General features: G+C 41.5%; 1 protein-coding gene across 2 annotated transcripts in view; it reads left to right on the top strand.

Moving 5' to 3' along the window:
• Positions 1-3,318: 3,318 nt before the first annotated feature.
• Positions 3,319-16,229, top strand: part of TMEM132C (transmembrane protein 132C) — a gene marked incomplete at both ends in the record, with an annotated part of 160,905 nt that continues 147,994 nt past the window's right edge. The window contains one exon of one of the 2 annotated variants that reach the window (XM_080355361.1): positions 3,319-3,394. In XM_080355361.1, the coding sequence (XP_080211487.1) occupies positions 3,319-3,394 (76 nt within the window). Of the gene's footprint in view, positions 3,395-14,618; positions 14,653-16,229 lie in introns of those variants that run through there. The other variant, XM_080355362.1, reaches the window with a different exon arrangement.

Here is a 16,229-nt window from a genome sequence, read left to right as displayed (position 1 = left end):
AGAGGTACTGAATATAAACTCATGCCATGCTGCCTGCACACAGCACAAATGAATAACTGTAAGAGATACAAGTTATACCTCTATTTCAAGGATAAAAGCTGACAAAGAAGTATAATAAAATCACTTTAAATGGCAATGCTCCCAACTGCAAAACAAGCATAGAAGACAGAAGAGAGATGATAATGCACCCAGGTAGAAGGGTGGGATAAAACTGAATGCTTGAACGTTTTTTCACTCTATTCCTTTATATGACTTCATATCTCTGGCAGAATTAGTGGTGCACCGCTATCCCTTTCTGATGGAACCTTATATACATGGAGCAACATAGAAGGCAATTTTGGCATGGACATTTGCAGTGAATTGGCCACCATCACATTCCAAGGATTTAAAGTACTATATTTAAAGAAAACAAGTTAAGAAAAATATTATTCTGAATAATTATAAATAAGCGAGCAGAGAGGCATTCATTAAATGAAAAAGCTATTTATCTACCTAGTCCTATTGATTTTAAAGAATGACAGAATATATACGTAGCTTTTTTCCCCTATGTGCCCATGTACTTGATGAAACTATTTGATGTCATTATCCCATTATACATATAAGGACACCGAGGGATAGAGTAGGTGACTTGTTTAAGGTCACTCTGAAAGACGGAGTCGTTTGTATGATATAGCACCAGGGATAACAATACATGACACGCTAAAACAGAGCAAGTGAAATGGGCCTTTGAGTAGCAGACACAGTCAGTGCTAAATGATCACATCCAAAACCACTCACAGTTATCAAGGACAATCTGTGTTTCTGGCTAAACTACAGAGTAGTGGTCAAAGACAAGTTTTCATTACAAGATGATTAAAATCAAGACTACAGGCTGTAAAGTCTATTATATTCACTTACGTTGTAGAGCTAACCTGCTGGCAACACCACAGCCCCAACATCTGTTTTCTAAAAAGTTCTGTCAGATTGTTCCTTCTGACACACTTTTGCTTCCAGTCCAGTCTTAGGCATCGCTTCTATTCAAAATTCTGGTACTGAAATCTTGTACCTAAACCAAAAAGAAATCAAATTTCAAATGAATAAGAACAGCTGTAGCAAAACGCATTCTGTCCGGACTTGTTTACCCTATTTATCACCTTGTTATCTGACTTCGACTTTTCACCCATGAAAGTCTCTGCCAATGGGCTGTATGTGCAACTTCCAAAAATTTCCACAGAGCAGGTTATGCAAATAACATATGCACTCCAGTTTGGATTTGAGAAATAGGACACATCCTACTTTCCAATATTTTCAAATAATCTCATGTTCAACCTAATTTACATCATACTGAAATTTTCTTCACAATTCGAACAAGACAAATGTTGGTAGTTCATGAATGATGACAAGATTGGGTTTTGGTTCCTTACTAAAAGGTGCCTTGGGAAGAAATAGCATTTGTCTTCACTGTATCTGCCTTCTCCTATAAATCCAATGGATTGTATACATACATTATCTACAAATTCAAGTGCAGGACATAAATGTTTGTTAGCCGCCACGTTTTGCTGTTGACTGCTGGATTCTTATATTTAAACTCATCTAACAAGTGTTTGTAGTATCTGGCAGAAATTACAATCAAGCAAAGAGACTAAAGCTGTTACACATTTTGGAAAGAGTTTTGTACTGAGAAAGGCTCCTTTACATTCTTGTGAGAAAATTTCTGTTAAAATTGCATCCATATGATCTCCTCTTTCTGCTTTTCCACATTTGAATTAGCTGCCACTTGACAATAAAATCATGTAAACCATGACAACACAAAGCATACTCCCAACGAAGTTCTCTGCAGTTGCTCATCAGTAAATCTCTGTGTTGAGGTGGCCTTATCAACTGGGAATAATATCTTGCATAAACAACGGGCTCTTTAGAATTACCCCAAATATGTTTTACTTAGGGTGATATCTAATGATGAACTTTGACACCTGCTTGAGTAACTGACCACAGATGGAGAGAACCTCGCTGATTTTGGTTGATTAAAGCCACATAGGACTGGCTGTGAGTATTTGCCTGAAGGATCAGAGCCTAATTTCTCAAAATAAAAGCAGGTTGAAAAGGAAGGCACCATTTTAAGCTGTTGCTGTATTTTAAGGTGTGTTGGGGGGGAGTATCTCCCGGCTTAGATGATTTCTGTACTCAATATTTCAAGTACTCAGTTTTTCTTACTAAACTGCACCTTGCTTGTTCTGTTACAGCTGTAGTGGCGATTATTAAAAGTATGTTTACTGTTGGGCCACAAAAATTTTCCCTCAAGAAGGGGAAAGAGCTGCTAGCTGAAGTTATCCAGGATACCTAAGTACAAGCATCAAATTAAACAAACGGGAATAAAAACATGGCCTGTGAATGTTGTTTAGAACTGAGGAAATGTAAAGGAGGAAAAGAAAAAAAACAAGAAGACAAAGAAACAATGATGGAGCTGGCGAAATGCAGGTGGGTCAAGATGTTTTCTTCATTTTAGGGCTTGCGGAGTGCCTTGTCCTGATTTGGTAAGGCTCTTTTCTTTTGGTTTTCTGTTTTTAATACGTTGCTTGGCTTGAAAAAGCAGGACAGCAGGAGCGTGGCTGTGAGGTCGGTTATGTTGGTGGGGGTGGGAATTTCTCGACTCTCCAGGAGCAGCTGCCCCCGCGGTCCCTTCACTCCCATCCCCATCGCTTGATCCCCGCCCGCCCCCTCCACGGCAGGTCTTCCCTTTTCTGTCCATACCAGCCTTGGCCAAAGTCCTTCCCCCCTTCGCATCCCGGGCGATCGCAGCGGCCGCATCCCCTCAGCACCGCTTCCCGCCCCCGCCGCGAGCGCCAACGGCCGCCGCTCGAGCCCAACGGTCCCCCCGCCCTTCCCCCGCGCGCGGAAAAGTGTCTGCGCGGCCCCGCATAAAGCACGGGAAGCGCAGGCGGCGGCGGCCGCAGCGGAGGGCGCTCGGGTGCAGCGGGGAGGGAGCCAGCCAGCCAGCGAGCGGCCGGGGGACGACCCAGCCCCGCCGGCTCCGGGACCCTCCCCGCCCTTTGCTCGCCCGCTCGCAAAGTTTTGCCGGTGGAGAGCGGCGGTGCCGGAGCGTCCGTCAGCCCCCGCCCGCCGCACATTCCGCGCACCCCGCCGGCGTTCGGGCAGGACGCGGAGGGGAGAAGGAAGGAGCTCCGGCATGGGCAGGAGCGCGCTGCGGGGCTGAGCGGCGCTCCGGAGCGCGGTGTGCGTGCGGACCCGGCCATGGCGCGGCCGCAGCGGGCGGCGGGCGGGGAGAGCTAGCGGCGGAGCCCCCGAGCCGCGCCCGGGACGTGTCCCCATCTCCTCGGCATGGCGGGGGCTGCCCGGGGCGGCGGGCGCTGCTGCCCGGCTGTCAGCGTGCTCCTGGGAGCGCTGCTCTGCGGAGGTAAGCGGGAGGCACTTGCTGGCGGGGCTGCGGAGCGGGGGAACCGGCGGAACGGGCTGATGCTCCGCGGGGCCGGGAAGCGGAGTCACCAGTTGATCTGCGCTGGGCTGGTTTGCAGCTACTCAGGCAGAGACCTCAACTCCTTGCTAAGCAAGTGGCTTGTTTTCCACTGTGGTGGCCTGTGAACTGAATTACTCCTTCCTCCCTTTTCCTTTAAATCCTGCCTCTTTCTCTGCTGGTTTAAAATCTCTCCCTCCCTTTTTTTTTTCTTTCTTGTTTATTCGAATGGTGGGAAAGCTTGCGATTGACGAGAATCAGAAACAGGGAAAGTTTCCTTTCTTTCTGCCTCAGTGATGATGATATTTACAAATGCATCTGGGTTTCTGCGGTGTGTTGAAGAGCTCGTCTCTGTGGGAGGGGGTGTCCCGGTCCCAGCTTGGAACGGAATATGGGGAGTGGTGAAAGCTGAAAGAGGCACCAGGAGTACAATGACAGTGTTTGGGAATAGCGTCCTTTAAATTAGATTGGAGCTGTGCAGTGATAGCTCTGGAGACTGGCTAGAAGCCCTGTTACCTGGGCAAGATGCTTGTTAGCTTGATCAAAGAGACAGCTGAGGAGCAGGTTTGTCTTAGCAGAGAGGTCATTTGAATGATCTCCCATTTTTTTCCTCATCGCTGAACTTGTGTGATCACAGAGCCCCTTTGACAAAGGCAAATCTCTAAAGGGATTCAGGGATGTGAATCGTGCATGATCCAAACAGGAGTTTCTGTGCAGAACAGTAGGAGACTGCTATGTCTCAATAGTTCTTGTTTTCTTGCTCAGACTGTGTGGATATAGTTGTGGATATTTCTTAAAAAAATATACCCTTATCCTCATTTGGAGGGGGGGGGGTGTGGATCTTGTTAAGCTCTCTGCGATTCCTGCTGTTGTTGCCATCTCTAGGAATAAAATAATTTTGCCTTTTATCCTGTTGGCATTAGTGGTGCTGTTTTACTGACATAAGAAGATTACTAATAAAAGACTCTTCATTGTTTGGTTTGGTCCAGTCCTGCCAACCTCTCTCCCGGGGTAGCTGATTGCAGAGGCAGCCAGGAGATATACAGAAGTATAATATCTCAAGAATGAAGCAAGGGTGGGATCAGTAGCCATTCATAAAGGGACTTTTCCCACCCCCATTGGTAAGGAAAACAAAGTACTTGGCAGAAAATTGCATGGCCTCTTAATGCCGGTCATTTTAATATAGTACATTAAAATTAATGGACATCCCAGTGACTCGACATGTTCTGAAAGTGCTGATGTGAAGAATCCTAAATACGGGTTTCTGTTTTGATTGCTGCAACCCGGAGGTGAGAATGATATTAGCCTCGTGCTCACCTTTAGAGACTGCATGAGGTTAAGACTTGTAAAGAGCGTCTGGGGTTTTTCTGGGGCAGTGTGTCTGTCCTGCCGTGCAGCTTTGGCAGTCACAAGTACATCTTCCCCAATAAGTGTTTGTGTTAGACATATCGAGTTAGGCACCGATATGTGGGCTTTTTCTAGCTGCAGATATTTTTATATGAGAAATACAGAGGTTGTGCTGCTGCTTAAGGGTGGGAGAAAGTGCTACAGTGGGAGGTTATAAACAACCCAGCCTCATTAAGCCGTTTCTCTCCCCTGGAACCTGGGTCAGTGTTGACTCAGCCATGCTGTAAAAAGTCACTAGTGGTGCCACACGAAGCACTGCCAGCAGCAGCTGCCGGGCTTGCTGGGCTGCGCTCTTCGAGAATAAGGGAGAAAACACCACTTTCCTTCGGGGAGGAAAAGCGGAGTGTCGGAGTAGGGAATTTGCCTCTCAACATTGCTGGGCACAGGATGATTTAGAAAGGAATCGGTTAATTAAACTTCTCAAATAAGGTGTTTGTATGGTTTCCTTGTGTGCCCTTAACAAGCATTTCATTTGCGCTCCCCTTGTGTGTTTGCACTCTTTTTGTTGGCGTGTTAGGATAGTGATTGTTCTTGAGAGCCTAAGTCCGACTAAATGAAAGTCACTTTATAGCTCGCAAGCAAAAATGTTTGTAAATGTGCCGAGAAACTTACTCTTATAGACAAGTTGTCATTTGCTGTTTAAAGAGCTATATTTACTTCTCTGAACTCATTAGCATCTCCTATCAGCCCTGAATTTCTAAGAAAATTCTCTTGAAATGTTGCCTTAGGCTTCAGTGTGCCATTATGCTGTGGTTATTTTCTGGCTAATAATGTTAATTCATTCGATCTTAAGAAAGAAGCTTGGCATTTAATTTAAGCCATGCCTCTAGTCGGACCAGGATGGGTAGAAACTCAGTGTGCAAAAGTGCTCTTGTATTTAGGTACAAGCACATATTTTACATACTGGTTATTGGATGCCTGTTCCCTAGGTGGAGAGTATGTGTGTGAAATCATATTTACATAAGTAAATCCCAAGTGTGTATATATATTCCTTTCAGGAAATGACCTCTTTTCAATGAAGTGCTAATGCATGTGCTTAAGCCTCTTTATAGCCAATAGGAGGTATTCATGAGCTTTAAGGGGGTTTTCTATTTATTTTTTTAAATTGTTTTCTTTTATCAGAGCATAAATGCAAACACAAGTTTACAGATTTACTTTATTGTATGATGCATAGATATCTGGGAATCCTCAGTTTCATGTTGACTGTTAACTACAACAAGAACGTTAGAAACTGGAAATTCAGAATCTAGTAAGTCCTAAAAAAGAGTTTAAGGATGCAGAGCTAGAGGATTGATTAATTTGCACAAGAAGCACGTATATGCAAGAAGGTATTGAACATGAGCAGATGTGAAAGGGGCAGTTACTGGAATTTTAGGTACTTCAGTAGGGTTTGGACACCAATGCCCACACAGCTGTGCATCTGTAGGCTGGTATAGCACCTGCTTTGGCTCTGCTCTGGTTTATACCACAACCATGTGATATATACTTATTTCAGTTACAGTGGTGTGGAAACTGGTTGAGGCTCTTCATTTTGAAGTTTGTTTCATTCCGATTTTAAATTGTTTCAGCAGTGAGGCTTTTTGTGTCCTGTTTTGAAAGTTCAGTAGCATGGCATACCCTGGCATTATGGAAAACTTCTGATTTTGTCTTTTTCTTAATTTCCTCGAGTTAGTACTAGCTAAGAACATGGCAGGGACTTGCATTGTGTGAAATTATAACTGCATGGAGTTTAAGTGGCTAATCTTTCTTTTGGATATAACACTTTAAAAATGGAGATAGTGCTATTAATATTCTAATTTACTTTGTTTCTATATTTGGTAGTAGGTCTTAATGTTTATTAGACACTGTACTTACCTGGCAATATACCCAGCAGCTGTATTAGAAATATCTGTTCAAACATACTTCTAAATGCATGATTGTGTGATGTAAAATGTCAAATCTGTAATTGATTTTCTAATACATAAATATACGTCTAGCTCTTGAATTAGGGAGCTAAGTATTTGTATGAAACAAAGTAACAAGCAGCACACCATTATGTTTTATTAGCTGGCTAAATATTAGTAAGTGTTGACAAACTATGTTGTTTGAGATGGAAGGGTAGGGGTTTTATTGAGAACTGGGATTCAGGTCTGTGTTTTTAAACTCCACTGACAAAGCAGCAGTTCAGCACCATTGGAAAGTGCTTGTGAGGAAGAGCTAGAAACTCTATGAATAAAAGCAAATTTGCTACGAGTATTGGTATCTCATATAAACTTTCCTGGGTAGAGTTGTCAAGGTGGTGCCTCTCTGTAGAACGTCTCTCTGAGCTGTTGTTTGACCAGGGTGAGGGTCATGCCTGTTCAAGGCTATTAGGCAAGAGACAAGTGGATGAAAGCTTGACATCTTCAGAGTATGATCACACCATTGAAGAGGTGTCAGAGATTTGTTGTGCTGAATCCCAATTTTCTTCCAGGCTTTGGTAAACCCTTTGATTTCCTCGTCTGCTGTATGCCAGTTTGTGCTGCCACGCTGAGGTTTTGGCAGTGGTTCCCATCTGGCAGGCTCCGCTCGATGTGCCCGAGCTGTTTGGAGAGAGACAAAAAGCACATTATCATAAAAGACGTGAAAGTAAAACGGCAACAAGTTGTGAGAACTTAAGTGGGTAAAGACAGTAATTGAAAGTAATCTAATATGGGCGTTAAAAAGCTAAACTGAGGATATAATAGAAAGCAAACACAAATTGTGGGTGACTTGAAACAATCCTTGCCCATCAATATGAAGGAGAAGTTTACTGTATGCTACATAGACTTGATACTGAAGGAAGGTGGATTTAGTGAAAGGGAAGCTGTGTAGCAGGAATCAGACCTTGCCTCTTGTCTCTCAAATACCACTGTCCTGCTGTTTTCATCAGTCGTTTCCTTCCTTCTCCCCCTGTCTCTCATCCGCTGTGATTGTCATTTTGCTGGTTTGGACACTTTGTTCGCTGGCACCTTTTTATATTTCCTTAGTATCTGAACACTACAGTGATCCAAATACAGGTAATATTTAGCGATGCTGTAAGATGTTAACCTATGGTGTTTGGCTGAAATTTGTGTGAACTTTCTGGCCAGGAAACTTGCCTTTGTCTAGTTCAGACTCTTATCCCGACTTGCTCTTACAGGCCTGAGTCCTTTATATTTTATTCAGCCTTCCTTGCAGACTCAGTACCCTGGCAAAACAGTTTCACAGTGTTCAGCTCTTCAAGCAGTTGTACTGTTTTGTGTTCTGTGGACTGGCTCAGGCTCTAGTGACAGATGTGACCCCTTTGAAACAGGGACGGACAAATGGTGCATTCAAAGTTCAGAGCTTCTGCAGTCTCCTCACTCAGAGGTATCTGGTAAAAGCCTGCGGATGCATCTAGCTTTGGAAATAATTTCAGTCCAGTAGTGCTTGTGTCTGTTTTAGTTAGCAAATGGAAATACTCTCTCTTTATCTATTTGTTCACATTTTTTGGGTCAATACACAGCCTCAGGTCACCATTTTTCTTTTCAACTATGTCTAGTGAAATGACCCAGTGAGTCTACTCTTCTATTTTCTTTGCGATTCTAAAGCATATTAATCTGTTGAGCTTGAATTCCATAAACAAAGTGTCATTTCCATCACTGAAATTACAGGCATCTCTGCAGTGCTGGTCAGTTAGGTGAACTTTTCTTTAGGGAAGTACATTTCGACTAAGTGATTCTTTGCTGCTACACTTAAGAAATGTGCTAATGTCTTCCTATTGCATCACTGACATCTTGGGTCAGTAACTTTGTGCTTGGAGACAATCTTTCCTGGCACTTCTTTTGCCTGAATAACACAGATCATACTAATCGTAGTTCTGCTGTCATTATCAAAAGCGTTATCTTACAACTGTGCAGTTTTAGCAGCTTGACAGATGTAAACAGACAGACAAGTCCTCTTAAGTGAACACTTTTTATTATATACTACAGTAAGAATTTAATCTGACTTTGTCATCTGCTGGTGTTACGAGTGCCATGTGGAAAGTCAAACACTTTTTTTTGTTAATTGTTTCTTTTCACATAATACTTTTCCATTTTCTTCTAAAATTGTTATAACATTTGTAGAGTTTTATAGAAGGACAGCATGAAATTTTTAGTCTTTTTAAACATAATTGCATTTATATCTGTTACTACCAGAATTTGTTTGGTGCTTTTAGTTGTATGTTCCTCTTTAAGGTCAGGAAACACAAACCTGCTGCAAGGGGAGACTGTAAGTGAATTGCCCTTTTCAGTAATATGAAGCAACCACCAAGCCCCAAAACAGTGGTTAGGAATTTGACATTTATATGAAAACTTTAAACTTAAACAAGAATGTGAAGGGGAGAAGGCAGAATTAATTATGAAAAAAAAAGGCTTTGAAAAAAGTTAATGCTTTTGTGTGGAAAAAAAGCCTCGCTGGTCTCCTGAGTGTGTCTAAAAGTCAGTTCCTCTGTGCACGAAGAGGAAATATTTAGTAAATTAAAAGTAAGATGATATCCCATGATACCAACACAACAGAGGGGGTGGTCCGCTGCCTTCTGCTGCTTAACTGCAGCGTGTGCTCCAAGTGTAGATGTTGAAATGTATCTGCCGATACATCTAATCTTGTATTGTTTATTTAATTGCTGTATTTTTCTGCTTGGTAACCGAGCAGTTCTTCATTTGAAAATATCTTTGAAACTGATACAGTTCACAAAACAATTTACTTGGAAAATTGCGCTTGCATCTAAAATTTACTTGGATAATGTAATACTTTTTTGTGAACTATTTCACTAAATTATCATTTTGACTTCTAGTGAGGTATTCAAATACAATCAGGTAATAGCATAGATGCATCATTAGTATTTTTCTATAATACTTTTGATATTTAAAAAGTTTTTGTAATTGCTATGAAAAGATGTGTCATTCCAAATGGCTTTTGAACTTTATGTAACAATTAAATTTTTCTTCTGGTTGAGAATGAAGGTAAACTTCACAATGGTGGTTTCTGTCCTTGTGAAATTCCATTTTCCAACCAGTTGTATTGCTTGAGGGCGCAGTTTCTTACCAGCGTGAGCCAATGTAAATTGATGCTGCCAGGTTTCTGCCCTCTCCCAAACTGAGCAACCCTCTTTTTCTGCCAGCTTTGCCGTGCCTCGAATATCTCTGTGTGTTTTATCTCCCTGGAGCAGCTTACAAAGTACTTTGTTGTTGTTGTTAATAAAGGGTGAGTTTGTATCACCTTGGGATCAATTTACTGCTTGTATAAGCAAAAGAGAGAATGGGCTGGAGTGGAGGAGAGACAGTTTGACAGAGCACGGTACAGCACTCGGAGCAGTATGGCTTTAATTTGGTGGTGGGACGCTATTGTAAAAAAAGAGGTTGTTATGGCAGTTGCTTATGTTATATATCCAATGCAGGATATTAAACACGGAGAGGTTAGAGAACATGAGAGGCACTTGGTGAACTACACAGCTTTGATTTCTGTGTTGGGTGTTTTTTCTCATTTTGCTGGCTCTGTGTATTTTGAACAAATAACTGAGGCTTACATTAATGTGTTACTGTTTTCTCACTCAGGTAAAATGTGCTTTTTGATGCTGAAAATAAAGCTATTTTTCTAAATGCAAACTAAATACGCACCATCACCACCCTCCCACAAAAAAAAGAAAGAAGCCCAAACCCCAACTTTCTTGCATTATTATCACAAGCACTGCTTCTTATTATTACAATTGCCATTAAAAGAGCTTGGGTTTAGTTTCTTATAAATTCCTTGACAATTAACTGTTTCAACTGAAATATTCCATGCCAAGCATCTGCCTCAGATTTTCCTCTTTGGTGTAAAATTGCAAATTCTTATTACAATAATATCTGCAACTGATTAGATAGTAATGTGAATTAATTATTGCTGTTTCATTTTTACACAGGAAAAAGAAACCCCACTGATACAAGATCAATATCAACCCCTCAGTGTCCTCTTGTCCAGCTCCAGAGCCCCAGCTCCCCCAGCCTTTCCTCACACGGGAGATGCTCCACTCCCTGCAGCATCTTGGTGGCTGCGCTGGAGTCTCTGCAGCAGTTCCCTGTCCTGCTGGAGCTGAGGGGCCACCACTGGACACAAGATTCCAGGTGTGGTCTCCCCAGGGCAGAGCAGAGGGGCAGGAGAACCTCTCTGACCTACTGACTACCCCCTTTAATAGACCCCAGGTACCATTGGCTTCCTGGCCACAAGGGCCCAGTGCTGGCTCATGGTCACCCTGCTGTCCCTAGGAGCCCCAGGTCCCTTTCCCCTGCGCTGCTCTCTAACAGCTCATTCCCCAACTTACACTGGAACCTGGGGTTGTTCCTGCCCAGATTCAAGACTCTATACTTGCCCTTGTTATATTTCATTAAATATTTCCCTGCCCAGCTCTCCAGCCTGTCCAGGTCTCTGATGGCAGCACAGCTTCCAGTGTCACCACTTCTCCCAGCTTGGTGTCATCAGCAAACTTGCTGATAGTGCACTCTATTCCCTCGTCCAAATTATTGATGAATATATTGAATAATAAGGGCCCCAATCTTGTGTGACACAACAGAATATATTCTCTTTTCCCTTTGGAGTGTCACGAGCAGTCTGGAGATGAAAGGAAGGTGCTGACTGGTCTTGAAAGACAAATGCTGGTGTGGAAACACCTATAGTGCAATGTCCATCTGGAAGATGTTACTTTATTACATTATACAGTTATTCAAAGAACCATATTCATGGTGTTTCCTTGGCTATTTCACGGATTAAAGTTAGATAGCACTGCGTTTCAAGCTCAAAGCTTCACAAGTCCTCAAAGCTTCAGGCTTCCATTGAACTTTAGTCTTGGTTTTGAAAACTCATTTAGAATTAAATTAGCTGTAGTGACGGAACTGTGGGGCTTTAATAGGAATCACCAGATGACATTTAAAAATGATCATGTAGTGCAGTAATGTCAGAACTGGTTTGAGGTAGAAATCATGCCTTTAGGCAATATTGTTCAGGAAAGTCACAAAATGCGAGTAGTTTCTTTGGGGAATATGTATAGTTTATATGTATGTTTTATTTGGGGAGAGGAAAGGATCCACTTTTGTCAGTAGTGCAGGTGTGTAAAGTTGGAGCTGAATTCTGAATGCCTATAATATTTTGGATCCTGACCTAGACCCTGAAATGGATCTCTCAGCTTTATGATGAATCAAACTGACAGTGGTACACACACAACAGCAAATCCCCCAAACCTGGAAAATAATGAAACACACCAGTTAGTATTTCTGTGCCTTAAATATTAAAGAATGTATCTGGAAATCTCTTTTCTGCTACCTGTGTGCTGTGTTTGTGGATTTGGTTATCCAAAGCTGTTACTCTAATATGTCATCCAACCTTCCACCTTCATAGAAAGCAAATTGTGAATTACCAGCCTATGATTTTAATTTCTAATCATCTTTGAAGAAATACTTGCGTTTACATTGAAATTTAAATTCTACGCTAACATAGCACGAAACTAAATAGCACTCTACATAAGTACAGGGTGAATATGACCTCTCCTATACCTTGTAATTTTGAATTAGTCTCACCACGTTTCAGATTTTTAGCTCCTCTTGACTGAAAATGGAATCAAACAGTGTGAGCTTTTGGGAAGCTGTTTTGAAGAAACAGAAAATGCAAACCACATGGTAGACTCACAATGGGAAGACTTAGAAGAAATCTTTCTTCATTGGAAAAATGAACTCTAGTGGGTTTACTAAGCAACATTTCAAAGCAGTCTGAGATGAAAGGTTTGTGGCCTAATTTGTTGCATATGTGATATTTCCTAATGGATCAGTGTTATATTGAAAAAGTCAACAAGGAAGTGCAGTGAAGTTGAGGGGGGTTTGGTATGAATTGGTAGTTTAAAAAATGAATTTAATCACAATTTTGTATCTAAAGAGTGTCGTTATCTGTATATCGGAAAACCACATTAACTGTTCAACACTTCTCACTATAGTACCCTTTTAAAATGGGACTTTCTCAAGCTCCAGCACTTTTAGCTGAAGTTTTCCATGCTTCATATTTTTGACTGATTTGGGAAAGTTTCTGTGAAGTGTTTCAGTTGTTTCGGAGAACAAAGCCAGCCAGAAATGCTGAGTGCTAGCCAGCCACAATCATTTCCATGGGCAGCACTAGTTGGGTTAAATCCTGTGATTTTTCACTGTTAGAGACAAAGATAGATGATGTTTTCCATAATCTCTCTCTGGAGTGATGATGATGTATGAATACTAAAATTCATTTTTACTAAGCAAGATTCATGATGACTGCAGATAACTCCTGCAAACATGTCCCTGCTTTTTTAGAAAAAAGGCACATAAAGGGGATAAACATATTTTTGAAGCCTTCTACCTTTTGGTCTAATTCCATGAAAAATCTATTCAAAGTTGCCAGACTTCTGAGTCTGAAAATGGGGCTTAGTCTTTTCTTAATGCGGGGTTGAGAGAGTGGCCACAGCATTATTCTGGGTGTGTTGTGTTTGTGGGCTGTACTGCATCTCGGATGCCAGAGCTACATATGTATTTTCTTGGGTATGTTCCTTCTTAATTACGACAAGCCATCATGTGTCCTTCCTCTGCTCTGTTCCGTGCTGAGGAGGAGAAGGAAACATCTCGGGGCATGACAAGGGTTAAGGAACAGGTGGTTATCTCTGGGGCTGCCGTCTCATTTGGTACCCAGGATGGATAGCTTCCTGGGAAAAAATCCCAGTTTTTGTACTGAAGGAGGCTGTTGTCTGTGGACTTCGGCTTCATTTGTCACAGAAGCTGGAAGGTGTGTAGATATAACAGGCTCAGCATGGGTTTAACTTCTGAATCTATATGGAGAGGAACTTTGGCATTTTTCAGTATAAACAGCCTCCGTGGCTGTCGCTGTTTTTCATACTCAGTGATGGCATCTCAGAGCATATTTTTAATAGCCTTTCAAAGACCACAAGATTGTCCTCATAAGCCAAATGCAGACTACAGAAAGGGCATAGGCAGAGGGTATCTGGTTCTAAGCATCTTCTGTTACCTCTCGGAAGCTTCCTTTGGCATCCATCTGTTTTCGGAATCCTTCCCTTCTCTTTACTCACTGTAGCCAGATGTGCTGGGTAAGTTTCCAGGTTAACTTGTGTCCCATGAAGGAGCAAAGATTGTAGGAAGATAAGGAGTTTAGTAACACTCTGGAGAATTATATCCTAGGTCTTGTTCCTTATAGCTGTCCCTAATGTAAGGCTTGCTCACTAATACTGTATTCTTCAGAAAATCAGGCCACAGGTTTTCTAAATTAGGCATCTGTATTAGCAGGTTCTTCAGAGTCTATTTACTAATTTTGCTGTTCTGAAGTTCATCCTTTTAAAATTATCTGTAATTCTCTTCCAGGAAAGTGTTGTGTAAGTAAGTGTGTTAATATTTCTGAAGTGTTCTGTACAGTACCATGATAAGCTGCATAAAAAGTTTATCAGAATGTTAATAATTCAGTGCAACACTTAAATACTGTGTCTTGAATTAATGCATAGGTTTATACATAATGATAAAGAAATGATGAGCAGCTGTCCGTTCTGTCAGCCTTAGGCAGAGTTCTCTGGAAGAAATAATATGTCATTAAAGGCTGTATCTTAATGCATATGTATATGGGGATGAATTAAGTTTAAGTTTGGATTTCCTTGTTACTTTTTTAGTGCTTTCCTTGGCAAACTTAACATTCCTTTTTTGTGAAGGAACCTTCTGGCTCATTGTAGGCTATTCCTGCTGCTTTTAATATCCTTTGAGATTGATTCATGAAGTGCCAACATCTTGAGCTGTGGAAAAAGTATAAGAATCCTAAAGAAAGACCCTGGCTACATGGGAATAGATTTGAACTCAGACTCTTTCTGTGCTCCTTTGATCTGAAAGAGACATCTTGTGATTCAAAGAGCCTTTACAGTTAATTAAGGCCATTAATTCAATTAGTTCTATTTTGATTAAAAACTGATAGCATTAGCAAAGTGTATAAAGACAGCATCTGGATCACATTTATTAGAATATTTTAGGAATCCAAAAGAGTTTTCTGAGGTAGCTTTTGAACATGTCTGTATGTGATAACTGCTTAGAGAAAAAATTCTCCATGGGTGGAGCTCAAGATCATTTTTATATTGGTGACATTCCCAGTAATTAATGCCCTGTTATAGCATAGGTCAATGTGTGTTTCCATTTCACTTGCTGACAGATAATCACAGAAGAATGAAGTTGTGAGGAAACAAACAAAAGGCTGTGAAGAGTTGAGTGACAGGGTGTTAGAGAACCTGGCACATCTGCAATGGAGGGTGGAGGACCCGCAATGCAACCAGCTTGGAGCATTCTGTGTTTGGAAGGTTTACCAACCACAGAGCTCATGGGAAGAACCACCTGTGAATTTTTTGTTGTCTTTTCATTAGGTCTTTGAACTGAGTGCACAACTACGTGATAAAACTTTGTCTCTTACCTCTAACTTTAATGACCTGCAAGAAAAATGTGGGCAAAGCCTGAGAAACTGGGCTAGAAAGGAACTGGACTCTGTGGCAACACAAATGCCAGCTGCAGCTCAAGGCTTGATCATGCCAAGGTCATGTATCTTAGTCGTGGAGTCACAGCTAATACAGTACAGTGACTGGGACTCACTAACTTCAACCTCAATTAATGCTGCTGTTCTGGAATAATTCTTTATTATCGTTGAGCAGGTCAGTGGATTCTTTCCAGCTGATTGTAGCTACTAACTGGGGTATGTTCTTTAGGAGCTATGTTATTTTAGAAAAAGAAGACAGAGTTCTATGCCTGAAAGACAGCACCACATAGTGATTGAGGCCATCTGAGATCTGACTCTTTCTGGAAGCATTCTTGTTTCTTCCTTGATTATAGCAAGTGCTGAAGGAAAAGCCAAGTTAAATGCATGGATTTAGTGAAATTAATCTGTGCAGATGTTCATCATTTCTCACTTTATTGCATTCCAGATGCCACAGAATCCCCTAAAAGTTCTTTGCAACTATCAGGGAATGAGGATTCAACATATTGTAGAACAGGCTGAGCATGTTCAAGGTCAAGATTGTTATTGACCTGTGGTATGGATAAGAATACTACAAGAGCATCTCCCCATTTTTAATCTGATACTCTTTTTTAGGCCTGCATTTAAATGTTTTCTAGGCTCCTACAAAGCAAACAGACTTCCTTCAAGATCTTTGTAAATATTCCTTCTGATTAAGGTATTAAGAGTGGAATAGGGAGAATCTATAAATAGAGTTTTGAATGGAGTGGTTAATGTTTTAAGAGGGGCTTTGTCTGTTGTATGAAGGAGTTCCTTACAGCCAGGTTACAAAATGAAACCTTGTTCTTTGAATGTCAAAGTGGGAAGTTCCTCCAGTGGGTAACAGAAGCAG

The sequence above is a fragment of the Nesoenas mayeri genome, assembly GCF_963082525.1.
Source record: "Nesoenas mayeri genome assembly, chromosome: 17".
Classification (NCBI taxonomy): Eukaryota; Metazoa; Chordata; class Aves; order Columbiformes; family Columbidae; genus Nesoenas; species Nesoenas mayeri.
The sequence above is the reverse complement of the archived record's forward strand: the minus strand, read 5'-3'. Positions and strand labels throughout refer to the sequence as shown.